Here is a 24,832-nt window from a genome sequence, read left to right as displayed (position 1 = left end):
TAGGGACAAGCAGTATAAAGACAAACACATGAATGAGTTCCTTCTTACTGTGCTAAAGTGACTGAACCGGTTCCTATAAAAAGAGTTCAGAACACCTTTCAGTCCAGAAGGGAAGATACACGTCAGAGACCATTGAGCAATGATTTGTGTTGGATTGTGTCAACTGAGTGGAATACATGACTGGCAGGAAAACCTTTCCAGACTGCTTTGTTTGTCAGTGGGTACACAAACATGTCACCTGAGTCCTTTGAAGGGAAACACCAGACGGGTGTCCCACGTAGGACTAATGTATCACCAACAAATCCCAGCCCTTCACCAAAACCCTCAACCCTAACTGGCCTATTGGAGGTCTCACATGAATGTCTGTTTCTTAACTTTGATGTTGGTTGCTATGTTTATCAGCCAGCACCTGTGTCTGCTATTCTGTGATGTTTGTGTCCCCGCCCAGGACAGGTTAGTCCACATCTGAGTCCTGCTGTCATATTGCAACAGAGCGTCCTCAGTATCGGTGAGTTGCTTTTCGATCATTTCTAAATAATATTTGTCACCTTGTTTGAGTTTGTTTCTGGTTCCATGCAACGTAGCAGCATTTGGTGTCGGGAAGTCCACATTTTGATAGTGTTTGACTTAAAAGTGTGTGTTTATATACATATGTATGTAGGCAAGGCAAGGCAACTTTATTTGTGTAGCACTTTTCATACACAAGGCAGACTCAAAGTGCTTCACAGACAACAAAGTGAAATGAAAGAAAATAAAAGCAAAATTAAAATGCAGAAAATAAACAGTGCGGACGTTAAAAGTTAAAAGATTTAGCTGAAAGCTAAGGTGAACATAAAAGTTTTCAGTCTAGTTTTAAAAGTAGTCAGAGTTGGGGAAAGTCAGGAAGTTTATTCCAGCTATTTGTTGCATAGTGACTGAATGATGCTCTCCCTTCATTGGACTTTACTCTGGGAACCACTAACAGATCTGGTCTCAGAAGATCTTAGTGATCTAGAGGGCTTATATAGTGGGAGCATATCAGGGATATACTAGACCATGTAGTGATTTATATGTGAGCAGATCAATTCTCTGATGTGCAGGGATATACTAGACCATGTAGTGGTTTATATGTGAGCAGATCAATTCTCTGATGTGCAGGGAGCCAATGTAAGGATTTAAGAATTGGTGTAATGTGCTCCCATGTTTTGGTGTTTGTTAGAACTCTAGCAGCAGCGTTCTGAACAAGCTGTAGCTGCCTGACACTTTTTTTTGGGAAGACCTGCAAGGAGACCATTACAATAGTCTAGCCTACTGGTAATGTACAGTATACAGGCAAAAAAATGGCTGCTCAGTTGCCAAAAGTTTACTGTAAAATTTACTGTTGATTTTACTTCAAAATACTGTCAATTAAAAAGAGTACTACTTTTATTTCTACGGTAAAATTCTGCCGACAGGGTTTTTGTTTCAAATCTACAGTGGATTTTACAGTTCGTTACTGTAAATGTAAAAACGGCACCACTGTTATTTTTACAGTAAAATTCTGGTAACTGAAGTAATATTTGTTTATTTAATGTCAAATCGAGTCTTTGTTTTTACTGTGCAATACTGTAAATGTAAAAATGGTACCACTGTTATTTTTACACAACAATTCTGGCGACTAAGCTGACAGGTTTTTCTACCCCAGTAAAATCTACAAACCCCGTTTCCATATGAGTTGGGAAATGGTGTTAGATGTAAATATAAACGGAATACAATGATTTGCAAATCCTTTTCAAGCCATATTCAGTTGAATATGCTACAAAGACAACATAATTCATGTTCAAACTCAGAAACTTTATTTTTTTTTGCAAATAATAATTAACTTAGAATTTCATGGCTGCAACACGTGACAAAGTAGTTGGGAAAGGGCATGTTCACCACTGTGTTACATGGCCTTTCCTTTTAACAACACTCAGTAAAGGTTTGGGAAGTGAGGAGACACATTTTTGAAGTGGAATTCTTTCCCATTCTTGCTTGATGTACAGCTTAAGTTGTTCAACAGTCCGGGGGTCTCCCTTCTGCTATTTTAGGTGCCACACATTTTCAATGTCTGGACTACAGGCAGGCCAGTCTAGTACCCGCACTCTTTTACTATGAAGCCATGTTGATGTAACACGTGGCTTGGCATTGTCTTGCTGAAATAAGCAGGGGCGTCCATGGTAACGTTGCTTGGATGGCAACATATGTTGCTCCAAAAGCTGTATGTACCTTTCAGCATTAATGGTGCCTTCACAGATGTGTAAGTTACCCATGTCTTGACCACTAATACACCCCCATACCATCACACATGCTGCCTTTTACACTTTCACCCTAGAACATGTCTTGACCACTAATACACCCCCATACCATCACACATGCTGCCTTTTACACTTTCACCCTAGAACATGTCTTGACCACTAATACACCCCCATACCATCACACATGCTGCCTCTTACACTTTCACCCTAGAACATGTCTTGACCACTAATACACCCCCATACCATCACACATGCTGCCTTTTACACTTTCACCCTAGAACATGTCTTGACCACTAATACACCCCCATACCATCACACATGCTGCCTTTTACACTTTCACCCTAGAACATGTCTTGACCACTAATACACCCCCATACCATCACACATGCTGCCTTTTACACTTTGTGCCTAGAACAATCCGGATGGTTCTTTTCCTCTTTGGTCCGGAGGACACGACGTCCACAGTTTCCAAAAACAATTAGAAATGTGGACTCGTCAGACCACAGAACACTTTTCCACTTTGTATCAGTCCATCTTAGATGAGCTCAGGCCCAGCGAAGCCGACAGCGTTTCTGGGTGTTGTTGATAAACGGTTTTCACTTTGCATAGGAGAGTTTTAACTTGCACTTACAGATGTAGCGACCAACTGTAGTTACTGACAGTGGCTTTCTGAAGTGTTCCTGAGCCCATGTGGTGATATCCTTTACACACACTTGTTGATGCAGTACAGCCTGAGGGATGGAAGGTCACGGGCTTAGCTGCTTACCTGCAGTGATTTCTCCACATTCTCTCAACCCTTTGATGATATTACGGAGCGTAGATGTTGAAATCCCTCAATTCCTTGCAATAGCTGCTTGAGAAAGGTTGTTCTTAAACTGTTCAACAATTTGCTCAGGCATTTGTTGACAAAGTGGTGACCCTCGCCCCATCCTTGTTTGTGAATGACTGAGCATTTCATGGAATCTACTTTTATAGCCAATCATGGCACCCACCTGTTCCCAATTAGCCTGCACACCTGTGGGATGTTCCAAATAAGTGTTTGATGAGCATTCCTCAACTTTATCAGTATTTATTGCCACCTTTCCCAACTTCTTTGTCACGTGTTGCTGCCATCAAATTCTAAAGTTAATGATTATTTGCAACAAAAAAAATGTTTATGAGTTTGAACATGAAATATGTTGTCTTTGTAGCATATTCAACTGAATATGGCTTGAAAAGGATTTGCAAATCATTGTATTCTGTTTATATTTACATCTAACACCATTTCCCAACTCATATGGAAACGGGGTTTGTACATATCTATGAAAAATGGCTGCTCAATCAACAAAATGTTACTGTAAAATGTACTGTTGATTTTACATCGATATACTGTAAATGTAAAAACGGTACCACTTTAATTGTTACCATAAAATTCTGATTCTTTGAAATCCACAGTGGATTTTACAGTTCACTACTGTAAATGTAAAAACCGTACCACTGTTATTTTTACAGTAAAATTTTGGCAACTGAAATAATAGTTGTTTTTTCAATGTAAAATCTAGTCTTTGTTTTTACCGTGCAATACTGTAAAATGGTACCACTGTTATTTGTTACAGAAAAATTATGCTACAATTTTTTTTGACTTTAAAATCTACAGTCATTGTTTTTACCGTAGATTGCTGTGAATGTAAAAACGGTACCACTTTGATTTTGACCATAACATTATGGTTACTCAGCTGCCAGATATTTAACTGCAAAATTGACGGTCATTTTTTACAGTGCATCACTGTGAAGTAAAAAAAAACAGTACCACTTTTGTTGCTACAGTAAAACCCTGGCGACTGAGTAGAGGTGGGGGAATAATCACTTTTTACATGCATCACAATTCGGACATGGACAATTATAAAATAATTAGTCAATGGATTTTATAATGAATAATCTATTTATTTATTGTAAATAAAGTAATGCAGACAGTTCTAAAAAACATGTAATATAACATAATGAATGTTATGGGAATTAATTGAATTGTTTCTTTTTACAAATGCACTGTTTTTAAAAGTTGCAAGTGATAAACGCTTATTTAGTGAAACCAAAAGAAATGTAAAGCTACATTAATATACATGAATCAAAGATGCATCATTAATGGAATCGTAAAAGTGTCCAAAGATTCTCACCTCTGTGACTAAGCTGCCATTTTTTGTACAATTGACGGTGGTATTTACAATGCTTTCCTGTGAACTGAAAACACTACCAGTTTTTTAATTAACAGTGAAATTATGACGTAAGTAATGGCCATAAATAGTAATAAATGGTACCACTTTTATTTTTACCCTAACATTTTGATAGCCGGCCGCCAATTTTTTTAACGGCAAAATACAGCCGTTTTTTTGAAAGTGCATCACTGTAAATAAAAAATGGTACCACTGTTACATGGTACATTTCTATTTTTTACACTGTAAAATCTACATTCAATGTTTTTACAGTGCATTTCTGTAAACTAAAAAAAACTGTACCATTTTTATTTTAAAGGTAAAATGTCTGGCGACTGAACTGCAAGTTGGGTTTTTTTGGTAAAATTGACGGTAAACTGAAAACAGAACTACTTTTATTTTGACAGTCAAAGCCTGGCCGTTTTTCTCTGTAAAATCTACACTTGCTATTTTTACAGTACGTGACTATGTACCATTTTTATTTTCTACCATTTAATTCTGCCGGCTGAACTCCCATTTTTTTACTGGAAAAATCTACAGTCTTTTTTTTTTTTTTACAGTGCATTACTGTAAATGGAAAAATTGTACCAACTTATATTTTTTGATCAAATTCTGGCGACTGAACAGCCATATTATTTTTACTGTAAAAATCTACAGTCGTTTTTTTAACAGTGCATTAGTGTAAATTGAAAAACGGTGCCATTGTTACTGTTTTTCTGGCGGCTGAACAGCCATTTTATTTTTTACCGTAAAAATCTAGTGGGGTTTTTTTTTAAACAGTGCATAAGTTGGAAAAAAATGGTATAATTTTTATTTTCACCATAAAGTTTTGGGGGCTCATCTGCCAGATTCTGAACTGCAAAATCTACGACCGTTTTTTTTACAGTGCATTACTGTACATGGAAAAACTGTACCACTGTTATTTTTGACAGTTAAATTCTAGCGACTGAGCTGCTATTGTTTTGATGGTAAAAAGTACAGTATTGAAGGTTTGTAACGTTCCTCCATCCAGTGAATCTTCTCCCAGCATGAGCGACTTGACCCAGCTGTCCCACAGACACAACAATGACTTGGGGAACACGGCGCCCCAACTCACCTGGATGGACAACGGCGTCGTACCGGAATGGTTTCATGGGGGAATCACCAGAAAGTGAGTCACCATTCCTTCACGCGGCTGGAATGTTGTTTTGACAGCGTTGACACTAACTAACTAACTAACTAACTAACTAACTAACTAACTAACTAACTAACTAACTAACTAACTAACTAACAATGCGTACGTCTTTCACTGTCTGACTGTTTAATGAACGCCTTTGAAGTATGATAATAATAAGAAGGGATTAGTCGTGCGAGTTGCACTTGTTGTACTGCTTGTTTTGCCGCTGCTGTTTATTCCAACATTGCTTGTGTTTGAAGTTCAAGTTTCAAGTTGATTCCCTCACAATACCATAGAACAATTACAATAGTAGTGAATATCGTTTAAAGATGTTGGTGTTCCAGGTCTGCAGAGGACCTCCTGACGTCCAAGCTGCCAGGTTGCTTCCTGGTCCGAGTCAGCGAGAGCAGAGTCGGTTACACACTTTCTTATCGGTGAGTTGTCACGCGGATCACGACACGGTTGTTGAAACGCCGACACACCTTTCCACCAAATGACGTGTGGTGTTTTCTTCAGGGCGCAGAAACGCTGCAGACATTTCATGATCGAGACCAAAGGCGACTCCTTCGCCATCGTGGGCGAGCACAGGAGTCACCCCGGTCTACAGCAGCTGGTGGACTTTCACAGGAAGGTTCCCATCGCGCCATACACAGAGGTGCTGATGACCTCTTGTGGACAGGTAAGGAAGTGCAGCGCAGCTACTCAGCAATCACAATCCAAGTATCTCTGCATATTCATCTTTAATATTGTAATAATATCACAAGACAACAGCATTCTTTGTACATTTGACTCACAAAAATCCTCAACATCATTCATTCGTTCATTCAGTTAATCATCCATTTATTCATGATTTCATTCATTCTTTAATGACCTGTTTTGTACATTCACTCATTCATTTATCAATTTCTTATTTCATAAATGTATACATTCATTCATTTTATCATTCATTAATCCATCTATTCATCTATTCATTCATGCATTTATTGGTCCATTTCTTTATTTATATATTTGAATTGAATTGAATTGAATTATTTATTTCAAACCTGCACTGTACAACAACACACTTTTTTTTTTTTTTTTTTTACATTTTGGCAGAGACATTTATGCAAGGCTTGAAAAGGGGTTGGATGAAGCAAATGCTTATAATATCCCAACCCCTCTCACTCATTCCACATTCAACATAAACAATATAATACAAGAACAATACTATACAAACAAAAACAAGAAAAGCTCCTGTACACTAACAATACAATAGTACCATTGTTACTATGAGACAAGACAAGGCGAGACAAAACACACACTCACACACACGCACACACGCACACGCACGCGCACGCACGCACGCACGCACGCACGCACGCACACACACACGCACACACACACACACACACACACACACACACACACACACACACACAGGCCCAAACACTCTCTGACCACACACCTCTCTCTCATGGCTCTGTGCTGAGGGCATCACTCTCTTTCCTCCTCGTACTTCTTCAGTACTTCTTTTTTAAACAGTCTTTTAAATGGAATCATGTTAGAACAGCTTTTGAACTGGTCCCCTAAGTTGTTTAAATGGAATCATGTTAGAACAGCTTTTGAACTGGTCCCCTAAGTTGTTTAAATGGAATCATGTTAGAACAGCTTTTGAACTGGTCCCCTAAGTTGTTTAAATGGAATCATGTTAGAACAGCTTTTGAACTGGTCCCCTAAGTTGTTTAAATGGAATCATGTTAGAACAGCTTTTGAACTGGTCCCCTAAGTTGTTTAAATGGAATCATGTTAGAACAGCTTTTGAACTGGTCCCCTAAGTTGTTTAAATGGAATCATGTTAGAACAGCTTTTGAACTGGTCCCCTAAGTTGTTTAAATGGAATCATGTTAGAACAGCTTTTGAACTGGTCCCCTAAGTTGTTTAAATGGAATCATGTTAGAACAGCTTTTGAACTGGTGCCCTAAGTTGTTTAAATGGAATCATGTTAGAACAGCTTTTGAACTGGTCCCCTAAGTTGTTTAAATGGAATCATGTTAGAACAGCTTTTGAACTGGTCCCCTAAGTTGTTTAAATGGAATCATGTTAGAACAGCTTTTGAACTGGTCCCCTAAGTTGTTTAAATGGAATCATGTTAGAACAGCTTTTGAACTGGTCCCCTAAGTTGTTTAAATGGAATCATGTTAGAACAGCTTTTGAACTGGTCCCCTAAGTTGTTTAAATGGAATCATGTTAGAACAGCTTTTGAACTGGTCCCCTAAGTTGTTTAAATGTAATCATGTTAGAACAGCTTTTGAACTGGTCCCCTAAGTTGTTTAAATGTAATCATGTTAGAACAGCTTTTGAACTGGTCCCCTAAGTTGTTTAAATGGAATCATGTTAGAACAGCTTTTGAACTGGTCCCCTAAGTTGTTTAAATGTAATCATGTTAGAACAGCTTTTGAACTGGTCCCCTAAGTTGTTTAAATGGAATCATGTTAGAACAGCTTTTGAACTGGTCCCCTAAGTTGTTTAAATGGAATCATGTTAGAACAGCTTTTGAACTGGTCCCCTAAGTTGTTTAAATGGAATCATGTTAGAACAGCTTTTGAACTGGTCCCCTAAGTTGTTTAAATGGAATCATGTTAGAACAGCTTTTGAACTGGTCCCCTAAGTTGTTTAAATGGAATCATGTTAGAACAGCTTTTGAACTGGTCCCCTAAGTTGTTCCACAGACTGACTCCCCGCACTGAAATGCACATTGATTTGAAAGTTGTTCTAAATTTAGGAAAATATAATTTGTTTCCTCTTAGACTGTAACTATGGTGAGCACCTCTATCCTGGAATAGGTTGTGTATATTGGATGGTAGAGAGTTTCTATCCTGGAATAGGTTGTGTATATTGGATGGTAGAGAGTTTCTATCCTGGAATAGGTTGTGTATATTGGATGGTAGAGAGTTTCTATCCTGGAATAGGTTGTGTATATTGGATGGTAGAGAGTTTCTATCCTGGAATAGGTTGTGTATATTGGATGGTAGAGAGTTTCTATCCTGGAATAGGTTGTGTATATTGGATGGTAGAGAGTTTCTATCCTGGAATAGGTTGTGTATATTGGATGGTAGAGAGTTTCTATCCTGGAATAGGTTGTGTATATTGGATGGTAGAGAGTTTCTATCCTGGAATAGGTTGTGTATATTGGATGGTAGAGAGTTTTGGGATGCCCTAAACATAATTTGAGCAGTTTTCAAGTTGATGACATGGTGCAGTTTAAGTTGCTTTGACTCCATGAATAGTGTATTTGTATAATAATAATAATAATAATAACTGGGATTTATATAACGCTTTTCTAAGTACCCAAAGTCGCTTTACATGTTAAAAACCCATCATTCATTCACACCTGGTGGTGGTAAGCTACTTTCGTAGCCACAGCTGCCCTGGGCTAGACTGACGGAAGCGTGATGATGTCTGCAGTGAACCTTGGACACAATCCTAATGGCCTTTTTCTGCAGAGTGACTAAAGGCTGTAGATGACATTTAGAACAATTTCCCCAGACTTCAACACAATAGTTTAAATATGACATAATAAACAAATGACAGCAGAGCATTGTTATTCAATAAATGACATCATCTCCTCATCATTCCAACACATTTAGCAACTTTTTTCCTCAGGTAACTTATATGAGGCTTCCATGATATATTTTCATCTATTACCACTCCTAAAAATGAATTTTGTTGAACATATTCTATTGGTGTATCATCAATAACAATCCTGATGGGTATATTACTTTTGCCATTGCTAAAGAGCAGAGGTGTGGACTCGAGTCACATGACTTGGACTCGAGTCAGACTCGAGTCATGAATTTGATGACTTTAGACTGGACTTGACAAAATGTAAAGAGACTTGCAACTGGACTTAGACTTTAACATCAATGACTTGTGACTTCACTTGGACTTGAGGCTTTTGACTTGACATGACTTGCTACTTTCCCCAAAACCCAAAGATTAAAAAGTTATTTGGGAGCGCTCCGTAGCTTTCATTTTCTACGTCTGTGTCTACCAGCGTGTGTGCTGCTTGTCAGCTGGTGTGCTGTCAGTACAACAGCCAATCAAATTAGATCTACATTGTTTTCATCACACAGCTCTCATCCAATCAAATTGCAGGACAACCACCGAACATGAGTTGTCAAACAACGCGGCAGTGAGAAACAATTATGCCAAAGTTGGTTTCGTTCGGGTATAAAAACTACGACTTGGTCAACAAAAACCGAATTGCCGTATGCAAATCACGCAGTTGGAATATTACAGACGGAGACGCAACAACTTCCAACTTCGTTCGACATTTGAAGTTCCACAAAGAAGGGTAAGTTTTGAATGTAAGTTTATTGGCTAAGTAACATGACTTTTATTTGCTGTGTAGTTAAATCAGTGAGGCTGTAAACTCACTGCTAACGTCATAACCATAGACATCTTATAAGTAGACGCAGCATGGAGCGCTACTGCCTATTGGCACAGACGAGACGCGGCGCCGCCATCTTGGAGTGGTGATCCGCTCCACTCAGTGCAATTCATTTGGCAGGAGCAATGAACTGTCAGCGAATTTAATTCATCTTACCTCACTGAATACCACTCATTTTCACGCGCTTTTTTTGTCATACGTGTAGCTATGATAACGGACACATGCTTTGGCGTTTTTATTATTCATAGTTTGCTTAACAGTAATATAATATTCTTATACGCTATAAGTGACCAGACGTCCGAGATCAAAACTGGGAATATAATCCCACAGAAGGGGGAAAAAAACGGTCAGCTGATTTTAAGTTGAATAAACAATATGATTAGGTTATATATACATGCGTATATCCTACATAAACAATGTATGAATACATTAGATATCTATATATCTTAGGGACGTATAGACTGCAGCAGCAGAGAGTTTATTCTGTCTTGACACTTTGTATTGATATTTTGTATTACATTTTTCCCTTAAATGATAATGTTTACAGTGATTGTTTTATATGTATTTTTTATGTATGTCGCTTTGAATAAAAGCGTCTGCCAAATACTTAAACATATATAAACACCTGAAAGTCTTTATATCAGCTAAAACCACCAATCTGTTTCACTACATTCAGAATAAAACCAAATGCTGTCTTACCCAACAATGTTAGTATTTGAATATTGTTACTTGAAGACTTATTCCTGGTTACAATTATACTGTTAAGAAAGTATTGTCTTATATTTTGCCTAAAATGAGAATGCATCATAATCAGTGGCGGCTGGTGAATTTTGTTTTAGGTGGAGCTGAAAGTTTGTAAAGCAAACCCCTGTAGGGGCGTCATCCTCCCCCAGAAGATTTATTTGTGATTTTCACATACAAATATTGAAGATCTTTGCTCCTTCTCAACTCTGTGGTAATGTTATTTTCATAAAATACAACCAATAGTATGTTAATGTTTGTTTTTGCAAATGTGTTTATTCTGTAAAGGAATGAGTTAAATGTTTAAAATTGTTTAAACTATTAAAATGACTGGTTAATAGTGCTATTATGAATTGCAATGTCAGCACTATTTTTTTTCCTGCAATTTCAAATGCACTTGTTTTAATAAATACATACAGCGTTTTAAAAGCATACACAATCTGTGTAAAAATATTAGTCTGTGGTTAAAAGGACTTGAAAAGACTCAAAACTCAAAATGCAGGACTTGGGACTTGACTTGAGACTTTCTAGTCTTGACTTTGGACTTGACTCGGGACTTGCCTGTCTTGACTCGGGACTTGACTCGAGACTTGAGGGCAAAGACTTGAGACTTACTTGTGACTTGCAAAGCAATGACTTGGTCCCACCTCTGCTAAAGAGTCTTCTTTAAATTCAGAGACAATTTGTTGGTATTAAAGCAAGTTTTTAACTTGATCATCTCCTCAGTTACAGAGGCCAGAAGTTGCTTCATGTGGTCACCTGCACATGTCATGTTGCTTCATGTGGTCACCTGCACATGTCATGTTGCTTCATGTGGTCACCTGCACATGTAATGGTTGTATCGTCAGCAAAGAGGATGAACTTCAGCAGTGTTGATACTTGACATATTTCATTGATATACATTATAAATAGTGTGGGTCCTAGTATGGACCCCTGGGGGACTCCACAGGTTATGTTCATGAGTGTAGATTGATGTTGATCGATCTGTTCATGAGTGTAGATTGATATTGATCGATCTGTTCATGAGTGTAGATTGATGTTGGTCGATCTGTTCATGAGTGTAGATTGATGTTGATCGATCTGTTCATGAGTGTACATTGATGTTGGTCGATCTGTTCATGAGTGTAGATTGATGTTGGTCGATCTGTTCATGAGTGTAGATTGATGTTGATCGATCTGTTCATGAGTGTACATTGATGTTGGTCGATCTGTTCATGAGTGTAGATTGATGTTGATCGATCTGTTCATGAGTGTACATTGATGTTGGTCGATCTGTTCATGAGTGTAGATTGATGTTGATCGATCTGTTCATGAGTGTAGATTGATGTTGATCGATCTGTTCATGAGTGTACATTGATGTTGGTCGATCTGTTCATGAGTGTAGATTGATGTTGATCGATCTGTTCATGAGTGTAGATTGATGTTGGTCGATCTGTTCATGAGTGTAGATTGATGTTGATCGATCTGTTCATGAGTGTAGATTGATGTTGGTCGATCTGTTCATGAGTGTAGATTGATGTTGATCGATCTGTTCATGAGTGTAGATTGATGTTGGTCGATCTGTTCATGAGTGTAGATTGATGTTGGTCGATCTGTTCATGAGTGTAGATTGATGTTGATCGATCTGTTCATGAGTGTAGATTGATGTTGGTCGATCTGTTCATGAGTGTAGATTGATGTTGATCGATCTGTTCATGAGTGTACATTGATGTTGGTCGATCTGTTCATGAGTGTAGATTGATGTTGATCGATCTGTTCATGAGTGTAGATTGATGTTGATCGATCTGTTCATGAGTGTAGATTGATGTTGATCGATCTGTTCATGAGTGTACATTGATGTTGGTCGATCTGTTCATGAGTGTAGATTGATGTCGATCGATCTGTTCATGAGTGTAGATTGATGTTGGTCGATCTGTTCATGAGTGTACATTGATGTTGATCGATCTGTTCATGAGTGTACATTGATGTTGATCGATCTGTTCATGAGTGTACATTGATGTTGATCGATCTGTTCATGAGTGTAGATTGATGTTGATCGATCTGTTCATGAGTGTACATTGATGTTGGTCGATCTGTTCATGAGTGTAGATTGATGTTGATTGATCTGTTCATGAGTGTAGATTGATGTTGATCGATCTGTTCATGAGTGTACATTGATGTTGGTCGATCTGTTCATGAGTGTACATTGATGTTGATCGATCTGTTCATGAGTGTACATTGATGTTGGTCGATCTGTTCATGAGTGTAGATTGATGTTGATCGATCTGTTCATGAGTGTACATTGATGTTGGTCGATCTGTTCATGAGTGTACATTGATGTTGATCGATCTGTTCATGAGTGTAGATTGATGTTGATCGATCTGTTCATGAGTGTAGATTGATGTTGATCGATCTGTTCATGAGTGTAGATTGATGTTGATCGATCTGTTCATGAGTGTAGATTGATATTGATCGATCTGTTCATGAGTGTAGATTGATGTTGGTCGATCTGTTCATGAGTGTAGATTGATGTTGATCGATCTGTTCATGAGTGTACATTGATGTTGGTCGATCTGTTCATGAGTGTAGATTGATGTTGGTCGATCTGTTCATGAGTGTAGATTGATGTTGATCGATCTGTTCATGAGTGTACATTGATGTTGGTCGATCTGTTCATGAGTGTAGATTGATGTTGATCGATCTGTTCATGAGTGTACATTGATGTTGGTCGATCTGTTCATGAGTGTAGATTGATGTTGATCGATCTGTTCATGAGTGTAGATTGATGTTGATCGATCTGTTCATGAGTGTACATTGATGTTGGTCGATCTGTTCATGAGTGTAGATTGATGTTGATCGATCTGTTCATGAGTGTAGATTGATGTTGATCGATCTGTTCATGAGTGTAGATTGATGTTGGTCGATCTGTTCATGAGTGTAGATTGATGTTGATCGATCTGTTCATGAGTGTAGATTGATGTTGGTCGATCTGTTCATGAGTGTAGATTGATGTTGGTCGATCTGTTCATGAGTGTAGATTGATGTTGATCGATCTGTTCATGAGTGTAGATTGATGTTGGTCGATCTGTTCATGAGTGTAGATTGATGTTGATCGATCTGTTCATGAGTGTACATTGATGTTGATCGATCTGTTCATGAGTGTACATTGATGTTGGTCGATCTGTTCATGAGTGTAGATTGATGTTGATCGATCTGTTCATGAGTGTAGATTGATGTTGATCGATCTGTTCATGAGTGTAGATTGATGTTGATCGATCTGTTCATGAGTGTACATTGATGTTGGTCGATCTGTTCATGAGTGTAGATTGATGTCGATCGATCTGTTCATGAGTGTAGATTGATGTTGGTCGATCTGTTCATGAGTGTACATTGATGTTGATCGATCTGTTCATGAGTGTACATTGATGTTGATCGATCTGTTCATGAGTGTACATTGATGTTGATCGATCTGTTCATGAGTGTAGATTGATGTTGATCGATCTGTTCATGAGTGTACATTGATGTTGGTCGATCTGTTCATGAGTGTAGATTGATGTTGATTGATCTGTTCATGAGTGTAGATTGATGTTGATCGATCTGTTCATGAGTGTACATTGATGTTGGTCGATCTGTTCATGAGTGTACATTGATGTTGATCGATCTGTTCATGAGTGTACATTGATGTTGGTCGATCTGTTCATGAGTGTAGATTGATGTTGATCGATCTGTTCATGAGTGTACATTGATGTTGGTCGATCTGTTCATGAGTGTACATTGATGTTGATCGATCTGTTCATGAGTGTACATTGATGTTGGTCGATCTGTTCATGAGTGTAGATTGATGTTGATTGATCTGTTCATGAGTGTAGATTGATGTTGGTCGATCTGTTCATGAGTGTAGATTGATGTTGATCGATCTGTTCATGAGTGTAGATTGATGTTGATCGATCTGTTCATGAGTGTAGATTGATGTTGGTCGATCTGTTCATGAGTGTAGATTGATGTTGATCGATCTGTTCATGAGTGTAGATTGATGTTGGTCGATCTGTTCATGAGTGTAGATTGATGTTGATCGATCTGTTCATGAGTGTAGATTGATGTTGGTCGATCTGTTCATGAGTGTAGATTGATGTTGATCGATCTGTTCATGAGTGTACATTGATGTTGGTCGATCTGTTCATGAGTGTAGATTGATGTTGATCGATCTGTTCATGAGTGTAGATTGATGTTGATCGATCTGTTCATGAGTGTAGATTGATGTTGATCGATCTGTTCATGAGTGTACATTGATGTTGGTCGATCTGTTCATGAGTGTAGATTGATGTCGATCGATCTGTTCATGAGTGTAGATTGATGTTGGTCGATCTGTTCATGAGTGTACATTGATGTTGATCGATCTGTTCATGAGTGTACATTGATGTTGATCGATCTGTTCATGAGTGTACATTGATGTTGATCGATCTGTTCATGAGTGTAGATTGATGTTGATCGATCTGTTCATGAGTGTACATTGATGTTGGTCGATCTGTTCATGAGTGTAGATTGATGTTGATTGATCTGTTCATGAGTGTAGATTGATGTTGATCGATCTGTTCATGAGTGTACATTGATGTTGGTCGATCTGTTCATGAGTGTACATTGATGTTGATCGATCTGTTCATGAGTGTACATTGATGTTGGTCGATCTGTTCATGAGTGTAGATTGATGTTGATCGATCTGTTCATGAGTGTACATTGATGTTGGTCGATCTGTTCATGAGTGTACATTGATGTTGATCGATCTGTTCATGAGTGTACATTGATGTTGGTCGATCTGTTCATGAGTGTAGATTGATGTTGATTGATCTGTTCATGAGTGTACATTGATGTTGGTCGATCTGTTCATGAGTGTAGATTGATGTTGATCGATCTGTTCATGAGTGTAGATTGATGTTGATCGATCTGTTCATGAGTGTAGATTGATGTTGGTCGATCTGTTCATGAGTGTAGATTGATGTTGATCGATCTGTTCATGAGTGTAGATTGATGTTGGTCGATCTGTTCATGAGTGTAGATTGATGTTGATCGATCTGTTCATGAGTGTAGATTGATGTTGATCGATCTGTTCATGAGTGTAGATTGATGTTGGTCGATCTGTTCATGAGTGTAGATTGATGTTGATCGATCTGTTCATGAGTGTAGATTGATGTTGATCGATCTGTTCATGAGTGTAGATTGATGTTGGTCGATCTGTTCATGAGTGTAGATTGATGTTGATCGATCTGTTCATGAGTGTAGATTGATGTTGGTCGATCTGTTCATGAGTGTAGATTGATGTTGATCGATCTGTTCATGAGTGTAGATTGATGTTGGTCGATCTGTTCATGAGTGTAGATTGATGTTGATCGATCTGTTCATGAGTGTAGATTGATGTTGATCGATCTGTTCATGAGTGTACATTGATGTTGGTCGATCTGTTCATGAGTGTAGATTGATGTTGGTCGATCTGTTCATGAGTGTAGATTGATGTTGATCGATCTGTTCATGAGTGTAGATTGATGTTGGTCGATCTGTTCATGAGTGTAGATTGATGTTGGTCGATCTGTTCATGAGTGTAGATTGATGTTGATCGATCTGTTCATGAGTGTAGATTGATGTTGGTCGATCTGTTCATGAGTGTAGATTGATGTTGATCGATCTGTTCATGAGTGTACATTGATGTTGGTCGATCTGTTCATGAGTGTAGATTGATGTTGATTGATCTGTTCATGAGTGTACATTGATGTTGATCGATCTGTTCATGAGTGTAGATTGATGTTGGTCGATCTGTTCATGAGTGTAGATTGATGTTGGTCGATCTGTTCATGAGTGTAGATTGATGTTGATTGATCTGTTCATGAGTGTAGATTGATGTTGGTCGATCTGTTCATGAGTGTAGATTGATGTTGATTGATCTGTTCATGAGTGTAGATTGATGTTGATCGATCTGTTCATGAGTGTACATTGATGTTGGTCGATCTGTTCATGAGTGTACATTGATGTTGATCGATCTGTTCATGAGTGTACATTGATGTTGGTCGATCTGTTCATGAGTGTAGATTGATGTTGATTGATCTGTTCATGAGTGTAGATTGATGTTGGTCGATCTGTTCATGAGTGTAGATTGATGTTGATCGATCTGTTCATGAGTGTAGATTGATGTTGATCGATCTGTTCATGAGTGTAGATTGATGTTGGTCGATCTGTTCATGAGTGTAGATTGATGTTGATCGATCTGTTCATGAGTGTAGATTGATGTTGGTCGATCTGTTCATGAGTGTAGATTGATGTTGATCGATCTGTTCATGAGTGTAGATTGATGTTGGTCGATCTGTTCATGAGTGTAGATTGATGTTGATCGATCTGTTCATGAGTGTACATTGATGTTGATCGATCTGTTCATGAGTGTACATTGATGTTGGTCGATCTGTTCATGAGTGTAGATTGATGTTGATCGATCTGTTCATGAGTGTACATTGATGTTGATCGATCTGTTCATGAGTGTACATTGATGTTGGTCGATCTGTTCATGAGTGTAGATTGATGTTGATCGATCTGTTCATGAGTGTACATTGATGTTGATCGATCTGTTCATGAGTGTACATTGATGTTGGTCGATCTGTTCATGAGTGTAGATTGATGTTGGTCGATCTGTTCATGAGTGTAGATTGATGTTGGTCGATCTGTTCATGAGTGTAGATTGATGTTGGTCGATCTGTTCATGAGTGTACATTGATGTTGATCGATCTGTTCATGAGTGTAGATTGATGTTGGTCGATCTGTTCATGAGTGTAGATTGATGTTGATCGATCTGTTCATGAGTGTAGATTGATGTTGGTCGATCTGTTCATGAGTGTACATTGATGTTGATCGATCTGTTCATGAGTGTACATTGATGTTGGTCGATCTGTTCATGAGTGTAGATTGATGTTGATCGATCTGTTCATGAGTGTAGATTGATGTTGGTCGATCTGTTCATGAGTGTAGATTGATGTTGATCGATCTGTTCATGAGTGTACATTGATGTTGGTCGATCTGTTCATGAGTGTAGATTGATGTTGATTGATCTGTTCATGAGTGTACATTGATGTTGATCGATCTGAACAATCTGCTGTCTCTCATTCAAGTCGCTCTTCAGCCATTTCCCTGCCACTCCCCTTATGCCATAGTTTTACACTTTATTTACCAAAATCTGCTGGTCTATGGTATCGAAAGCTTTTGCAAGTCAATAAGGATTCCTATAACAAATGTCATGAAATAAATTATGAGCTGCATTTATATCTGACGTTTGAAAAACAGAATCCCAGTTTTGTTTTGGTAAATCATTCTTAAGTGCTGTTATTGGTCGTTCTGTTGTGGCTCTTCGATAAGGGTTAGGGTTAGGGTTAGGGTTAGGGTCAGTCCCGAGGTTGGGTCTTGTTGGGTGTTCCAACAGGACAATGACCTCAAACACACCTCAAAAGTGGTAAAAGAATGGCTAAATCAGGCTACAATGAAGGTTTTAGAATGGCCTTCCCAAAGTCCTGACTTAAAGGTGTGGACAATGCTGAAGAAACAAGTCCATGTCAGAAAAGCAGCACATTTAGCTGAACTGCAGCAATTTAGTGGTCAAGTGGTCAAGCAGAAGCTTGTGGATGGCTACCAAAAGCGCCTTATTGCAGGTCAACTTGCCAAGGAACATGTAAGCAAATATTAACATTGCTGTATGTATACTTTTGACCCTCACATTTTCAGTAGACCCATAATAAATTCATAAAAGAAGCAAACTTCATGAATGTTTTTTGTGAGCAACAAGTATGTGCTCCAATCACTACATCACAACAAAATAAGAAATGATTGGAAACTCAAGACAGCCATGACATGATGTTCTTTACACGTGTATGTACACTTTTGAGCACCACTGTATATATATATATATATATATATATATATATATATATATATATATATATATATATATATACACTTTTGAGCACCACTGTATATATATATATATATATATATATATATATATATATATATATATATATATATATATATATATATGTATATATATATATATATATATATATATATATATATATATATATATATATATATATATATATATGTATATATATATATATATATATATATATATATATATATATATATATATATATATATATATATATATATATATATATATTGTGTTTTACTTTGTAAACAAACTTGACTTCTATATATATTCTGTGTACTTTTGCTGCAGACCTGGAGTGGTGGAAACATTGAGAAGAATTTAGATAATTGTAAGCAGATCCCTCAAGCAGCAGAAGAGGTCAACCCTCCTCAAGATGAAGTGAGAAGCCAAACACTTCCAGTCAAGGTAATATCTGATATTAACTCTAGCGCACATCTGGTACAGCTCATGCAACACCATCACCACAATTATTTTCCAGATATTTACACAAGAATGTGTGTAGACTTGTTTGTCATGGATCACAAGCTATACACTGACTACTCTAAAGTATCTAATTTCTGCCGTGTTGAGAAGATTTAGAGCTCTGTGCAATGTTATTGTGGTTTTATTCGGGCTCCGATATCAACTTTTGTGTGTTTTTGTGCTCCCGGTGTGAATGAAGCCTGTGCCAAAAAGCAGGAAGAGATACACCACCGACAAGAAGCCCCCTCCCGAGACCACGCACACACCTGCGGACGCAGCACCTGCACCGCCCTGTGAGAAACCCCCGGCAGGTAAACACTCGGAGACGACAACAGAGAGCGAGGAGATGACATGGGAGCAGCTCTTCGATGCCGTGCTCCTTCCTTACATGGAGGAGAGCGAGAGACTCCCGCAGGAGTACAACCCTCCTCCGCCCTTTGCACCAAATTACCTCAAAGCAGGCCCTTAATGGACAAGACAAGAATAACAACCCACAATGCAGGCCCTTAATGGACAAGACAAGAATAACAAACAACAATGCAGGCCCTTAATGGTCAAGACAAGAATAACAAACCACAAAGCAGGCCCTTAATGGACAAGACAAGAATAACAAACCACAATGCAGGCCCTTAATGGACAGGACCAGAATAACAAACAACAATGCAGGCCCTTAATGGACAAGACAAGAATAACAAACCACAAAGCAGGCCCTTAATGGACAGGACCAGAATAACAAACAACAATTCAGGCCCTTAATGGACAAGACAAGAATAACAAACCACAATGCAGGCCCTTAATGGACAGGACCAGAATAACAAACCACAATGCAGGCCCTTAATGGACAGGACCAGAATAACAAACAACAATGCAGGCCCTTAATGGTCAAGACAAGAACAATAAACTGCAAAGCAGGCCCTTAATGGACAAGACAATAATAACAAACCTCAATGCAGGCCCTTAACGGACAAGACAAGACTAACAAACCACAATGCAGGCCCTTAATGGTCAAGACAAGAACAATAAACCGCAAAGCAGGCCCTTAATGGACAAGCGAAGAATAACAAACCACAAAGCAGGCCCTTAATGGACAAGACAAGAATAACAAACCACAATGCAGGCCCTTAATGGACAGGACCAGAATAACAAACAACAATGCAGGCCCTTAATGGACAAGACAAGAATAACAAACCACAATGCAGGCCCTTAATGGACAGGACCAGAATAACAAACAACAATGCAGGCCCTTAATGGACAAGACAAGAATAACAAACCACAATGCAGGCCCTTAATGGACAGAACCAGAATAACAAACCACAATGCTGGCCCTTAATGGACAGGACCAGAATAACAAACAACAATGCAGGCCCTTAATGGTCAAGACAAGAACAATAAACTGCAAAGCAGGCCCTTAATGGACAAGACAATAATAACAAACCACAATGCAGGCCCTTAACGGACAAGACAAGACTAACAAACCACAATGCAGGCCCTTAATGGACAAGACAAGACTAACAAACCACAATGCAGGCCCTTAATGGTCAAGACAAGAACAATAAACTGCAAAGCAGGCCCTTAATGGACAAGACAATAATAACAAACCACAATGCAGGCCCTTAACGGACAAGACAAGACTAACAAACCACAATGCAGGCCCTTAATGGACAAGACAAGAATAACAAACAGCTCACTGAAGGTTTTGTTCCCCAACCTGCAGAATGTGAACTTTTGAGAGCGCCTGATCTCAACATCCGCCATCTTTATGAAATGCCTTCACGTCACGTGCATGAGATGCTCGTGTTTGACGCCATCTTTATGAAATGCCTTCACGTCACGTGCATGAGATGCTCGTGTTTGACATTCAGCTGGACGAATTCAGCAAGTCATTATTTATACATCTTATTTTCTGTCCTTTATGATGGACACTAAACAAGTGTATTCAGCTTGTAGGGTTACAACACTTATTGTCACCTCTATTTGACATTATTTATACATCTTATTGTTATGATGGACACTAAACAAGTGTATTCAGCTTGTAGGGTTACAACACTTATTGTCACCTCTATTTATAGAGGTGACAATATAGGGGCGGTATAGCTCGGTTGGTAGAGCGGCCGTGCCAGCAACTTGAGGGTTGCAGGTTCGATCCCCGCTTCCGCCATCCTAGTCACTGCCGTTGTGTCCTTGGGCAAGACACTTTACCCACCTGCTCCCAGTGCCACCCACACTGGTTTGAATGTAACTTAGATATTGGGTTTCACTATGTAAAGCGCTTTGAGTCACTTGAGAAAAAGCGCTATATAAATGTAATTCACTTCACTTCACTTCACTATTTGACATTATTTATACATCTTATTTTCTGTCCTTTATGATGGACACTAAACAAGTGTATTCAGCTTGTAGGGTTACAACACTTATTGTCACCTCTATTTGACATTATTTGTACATCTTATTGTTATGATGGACACTAAACAAGTGTATTCAGCTTGTAGGGTTACAACACTTATTGTCACCTCTATTTGACATTATTTATACATCTTATTGTTATGATGGACACTAAACAAGTGTATTCAGCTTGTAGGGTTACAACACTTATTGTCACCTCTATTTGACATTATTTATACATCTTATTGTTATGATGGACACTAAACAAGTGTATTCAGCTTGTAGGGTTACAACACTTATTGTCACCTCTATTTGACATTATTTATACATCTTATTGTTATGATGGACACTAAACAAGTGTATTCAGCTTGTAGGGTTACAACACTTATTGTCACCTCTATTTGACATTATTTATACATCTTATTGTTATGATGGACACTAAACAAGTGTATTCAGCTTGTAGGGTTACAACACTTATTGTCACCTCTATTTGACATTATTTATACATCTTATTGTTATGATGGACACTAAACAAGTGTATTCAGCTTGTAGGGTTACAACACTTATTGTCACCTCTATTTGACATTATTTATACATCTTATTGTTATGATGGACACTAAACAAGTGTATTCAGCTTGTAGGGTTACAACACTTATTGTCACCTCTATTTGACATTATTTATACATCTTATTGTTATGATGGACACTAAACAAGTGTATTCAGCTTGTAGGGTTACAACACTTATTGTCACCTCTATTTGACATTATTTGACTTGCATTATGCAGAACTGACTTTTAACAAAATGGAGTTAACTATGAACACCTATTAAAATATTATAAAAGTGTTTTTTGTAGAAAATTGAATACATGTAAATAAATTAATTCAATGTGAAATCAATGTATATTTCAAAATAAATATATATATCATTTAAATAAAGTATATTTCCTGTCCTTTTTTAATGATCACTGACATTTATATTATTTAGTGTCCATTTTATGCATTTTAATCATCAAAATTCAATTCAAGAAATATAAATGCTATTCAAGAAATATAAATATTAATACATAATTAAAACGGCAATGAAATGTATGAATGTATTAACATTTTAGTAACATATTTTTTTTTACATTATTTTTGGCACAACAACCCTCCATTATTTCATAAGGTTGCAGTTATAAGTACAATTATTGTTTATCTATACACCTTGTTTTATAAACCCCTCCATTATTTTGTAGTTTGTGTTTATAATTACAATAATTGTGTGAATGCTTCAAAGCAGTATATTATATAAGTATTTCAGTACATCAATACTTAGTTTCTTCTAAAGATACTATATTATATAAGTGTTTCTGTCCTTGTACTGTAGTACATCAATACTTACACTTTCTCCTAAAGGTAGTATAATATATGTATTATTTCAGTACATCAATACATGTACTTTCTTCTATAGATAGTATATTATATAAGTGTTTGCATCCTTGTACTGCAGTACATCAATACTTACACTTCTTCTTAAGGTAGTATATTATGTAAGTATTTCAGTACATCAATACATGTACTTTCTTCTAAAGATAGTATATTATATAAGTGTTTGCATCCTTGTACTGCAGTACATCAATACTTACACTTCTTCTTAAGGTAGTATATTATGTAAGTATTTCAGTACATGTACTTTCTTGTAAAGATAGTATTGTAGCGGTTGATTTAAGGACATAATTCACCACACCTGTTATTTGACTTTGTCATCATCATTCACCGTACTGTTCTATTGTGTACATGACAATGTTGTTCTTTGTGTGCAGTTAAGAGCGAGGAATTGGGCGCGGCCTCTTTAAGTGGCCGTCAGTAGATTCTCACAAAGGTGGGGGTTTGTTGTTCCTGCGATATTTGAGTGTTTGTGATGAAAGCGTTCATTCTTGCTTGTGCTTTGATGAATAAACGACGCACATGTTTTTGTGTGTCAACTATACTTCAAGTTGTCTAGCTTTCACGCTACGAGCACAACAAACATTTCATTTCAGTAGGCCTTTAATCGTCAATATTTCCATAGCAATAATAAATAAGTGGCCTGGACTACTGCAATGCACTTGATGCTGGCATTAGCCAAAAAGGTTAGGGGTTAGGGTTAGGGTTAGGGTTAGCAGTGGGTTAGGGTTAGGGTTAGAGCAGTGGGCAGCAGCGGTGGCCGCGCCCGGGAATCATTGTTGGTAATTTAACCCACGATTCCAACCCTTGATGCTGAGTGCCAAGCAGGGAGGTAATGGCTCCCATTTTTATAGTCTTTGGTATGACTCGGCCGGGGTTTGACTCACAACCTACCCATCTCAGGGCGGACACTCTAACCACTAGGCCACTGAGTAGGGCATACATACATTCAAGCAAGATTAAATATTTATGTCCTTGTAGTGCTTCAGTACTTTTAATTTATTCAGAAGATAGTATATTATATAAGTATTTATCAATACTTACAATTTCTTCTAAAGATAGTATAACATGTGTTTATGTCCTTGTAGTACATCATTATGCTGTCTTTATTTTTTATTTGTACTAAATCCACATAAAAAACACCAGATACACTTACAATTAGTGCACCAACCCAAAAAAGCTCCCTCCCCCATTTACACTCATTCACACAAAAGGGTTGTTTCTTTCTGTTATTAATATTCTGCTTCCTACATTATATATCAATATATATCAATACAGTCTGCAAGGGATACAGTCTGTGCTTCCTACATTATATATCAATATATATCAATACAGTCTGCAAGGGATACAGTCCGTAAGCATTATATATCAATATATATCAATACAGTCTGCAAGGGATACAGTCCGTAAGCATTATATATCAATATATATCAATACAGTCTGCAAGGGATACAGTCCGTAAGCATTATATATCAATATATATCAATACAGTCTGCAAGGGATACAGTCCGTAAGCACACATGATTGTGCGTGCTGCTGCTCCACTAATAGTACTAACCTTTAACACTTCATTTGACTCATTTTCATTCATTACTAGTTTCTATGTAGCTGTTTTATATTGTTTTACTTTCTTTTTTATTCAAGAAAATGTTTTTAATTAATTTATCTTATCTTATTTTATTAATTAAAAAAAAAAGGACCTTATCTTCACCATACCTGGTTGTCAATGAAATTAGATTGTTTAAAGAGTTCTTAAAACCAGGTCCAGTCCAGATTATGTGCAGGTCGGACTCAGCAACACACACCTTCATTTATGTACATTCAAAATTAGGGAAC

The 24,832-nt window shown here is 37.6% G+C and overlaps 2 protein-coding genes across 3 annotated transcripts in view; both read left to right on the top strand.

The window, feature by feature from the left end:
* The window catches only part of lpla (lipoprotein lipase a), a 743,422-nt gene that overhangs the window by 173,817 nt on the left and 544,773 nt on the right, over positions 1 to 24,832 (top strand). The window lies entirely within an intron of this gene.
* hsh2d (hematopoietic SH2 domain containing) overlaps positions 408 to 24,832 on the top strand; it is a 39,854-nt gene continuing 15,429 nt past the window's right edge. The window contains exons 1-7 of one of the 2 annotated variants that reach the window (XM_062027665.1): positions 408 to 508; positions 5,457 to 5,594; positions 5,945 to 6,034; positions 6,117 to 6,279; positions 19,016 to 19,132; positions 19,389 to 19,500; positions 23,374 to 23,432. In XM_062027665.1, coding sequence (XP_061883649.1) covers positions 5,473 to 5,594; positions 5,945 to 6,034; positions 6,117 to 6,279; positions 19,016 to 19,132; positions 19,389 to 19,500; positions 23,374 to 23,420 — 651 coding nt within the window. In that variant the 5' untranslated portion in view covers positions 408 to 508; positions 5,457 to 5,472 and the 3' untranslated portion in view covers positions 23,421 to 23,432. The remainder of the gene's footprint in view (positions 509 to 5,456; positions 5,595 to 5,944; positions 6,035 to 6,116; positions 6,280 to 19,015; positions 19,133 to 19,388; positions 19,501 to 23,373; positions 23,433 to 24,832) is intronic. The other variant, XM_062027664.1, reaches the window with a different exon arrangement.

The sequence above is a fragment of the Entelurus aequoreus genome, linkage group LG19, assembly GCF_033978785.1.
Source record: "Entelurus aequoreus isolate RoL-2023_Sb linkage group LG19, RoL_Eaeq_v1.1, whole genome shotgun sequence".
NCBI lineage: Eukaryota > Metazoa > Chordata > Actinopteri > Syngnathiformes > Syngnathidae > Entelurus > Entelurus aequoreus.
Note: the sequence above shows the minus strand (reverse complement) of the source record. Positions and strands in the feature narration are given on the sequence as shown.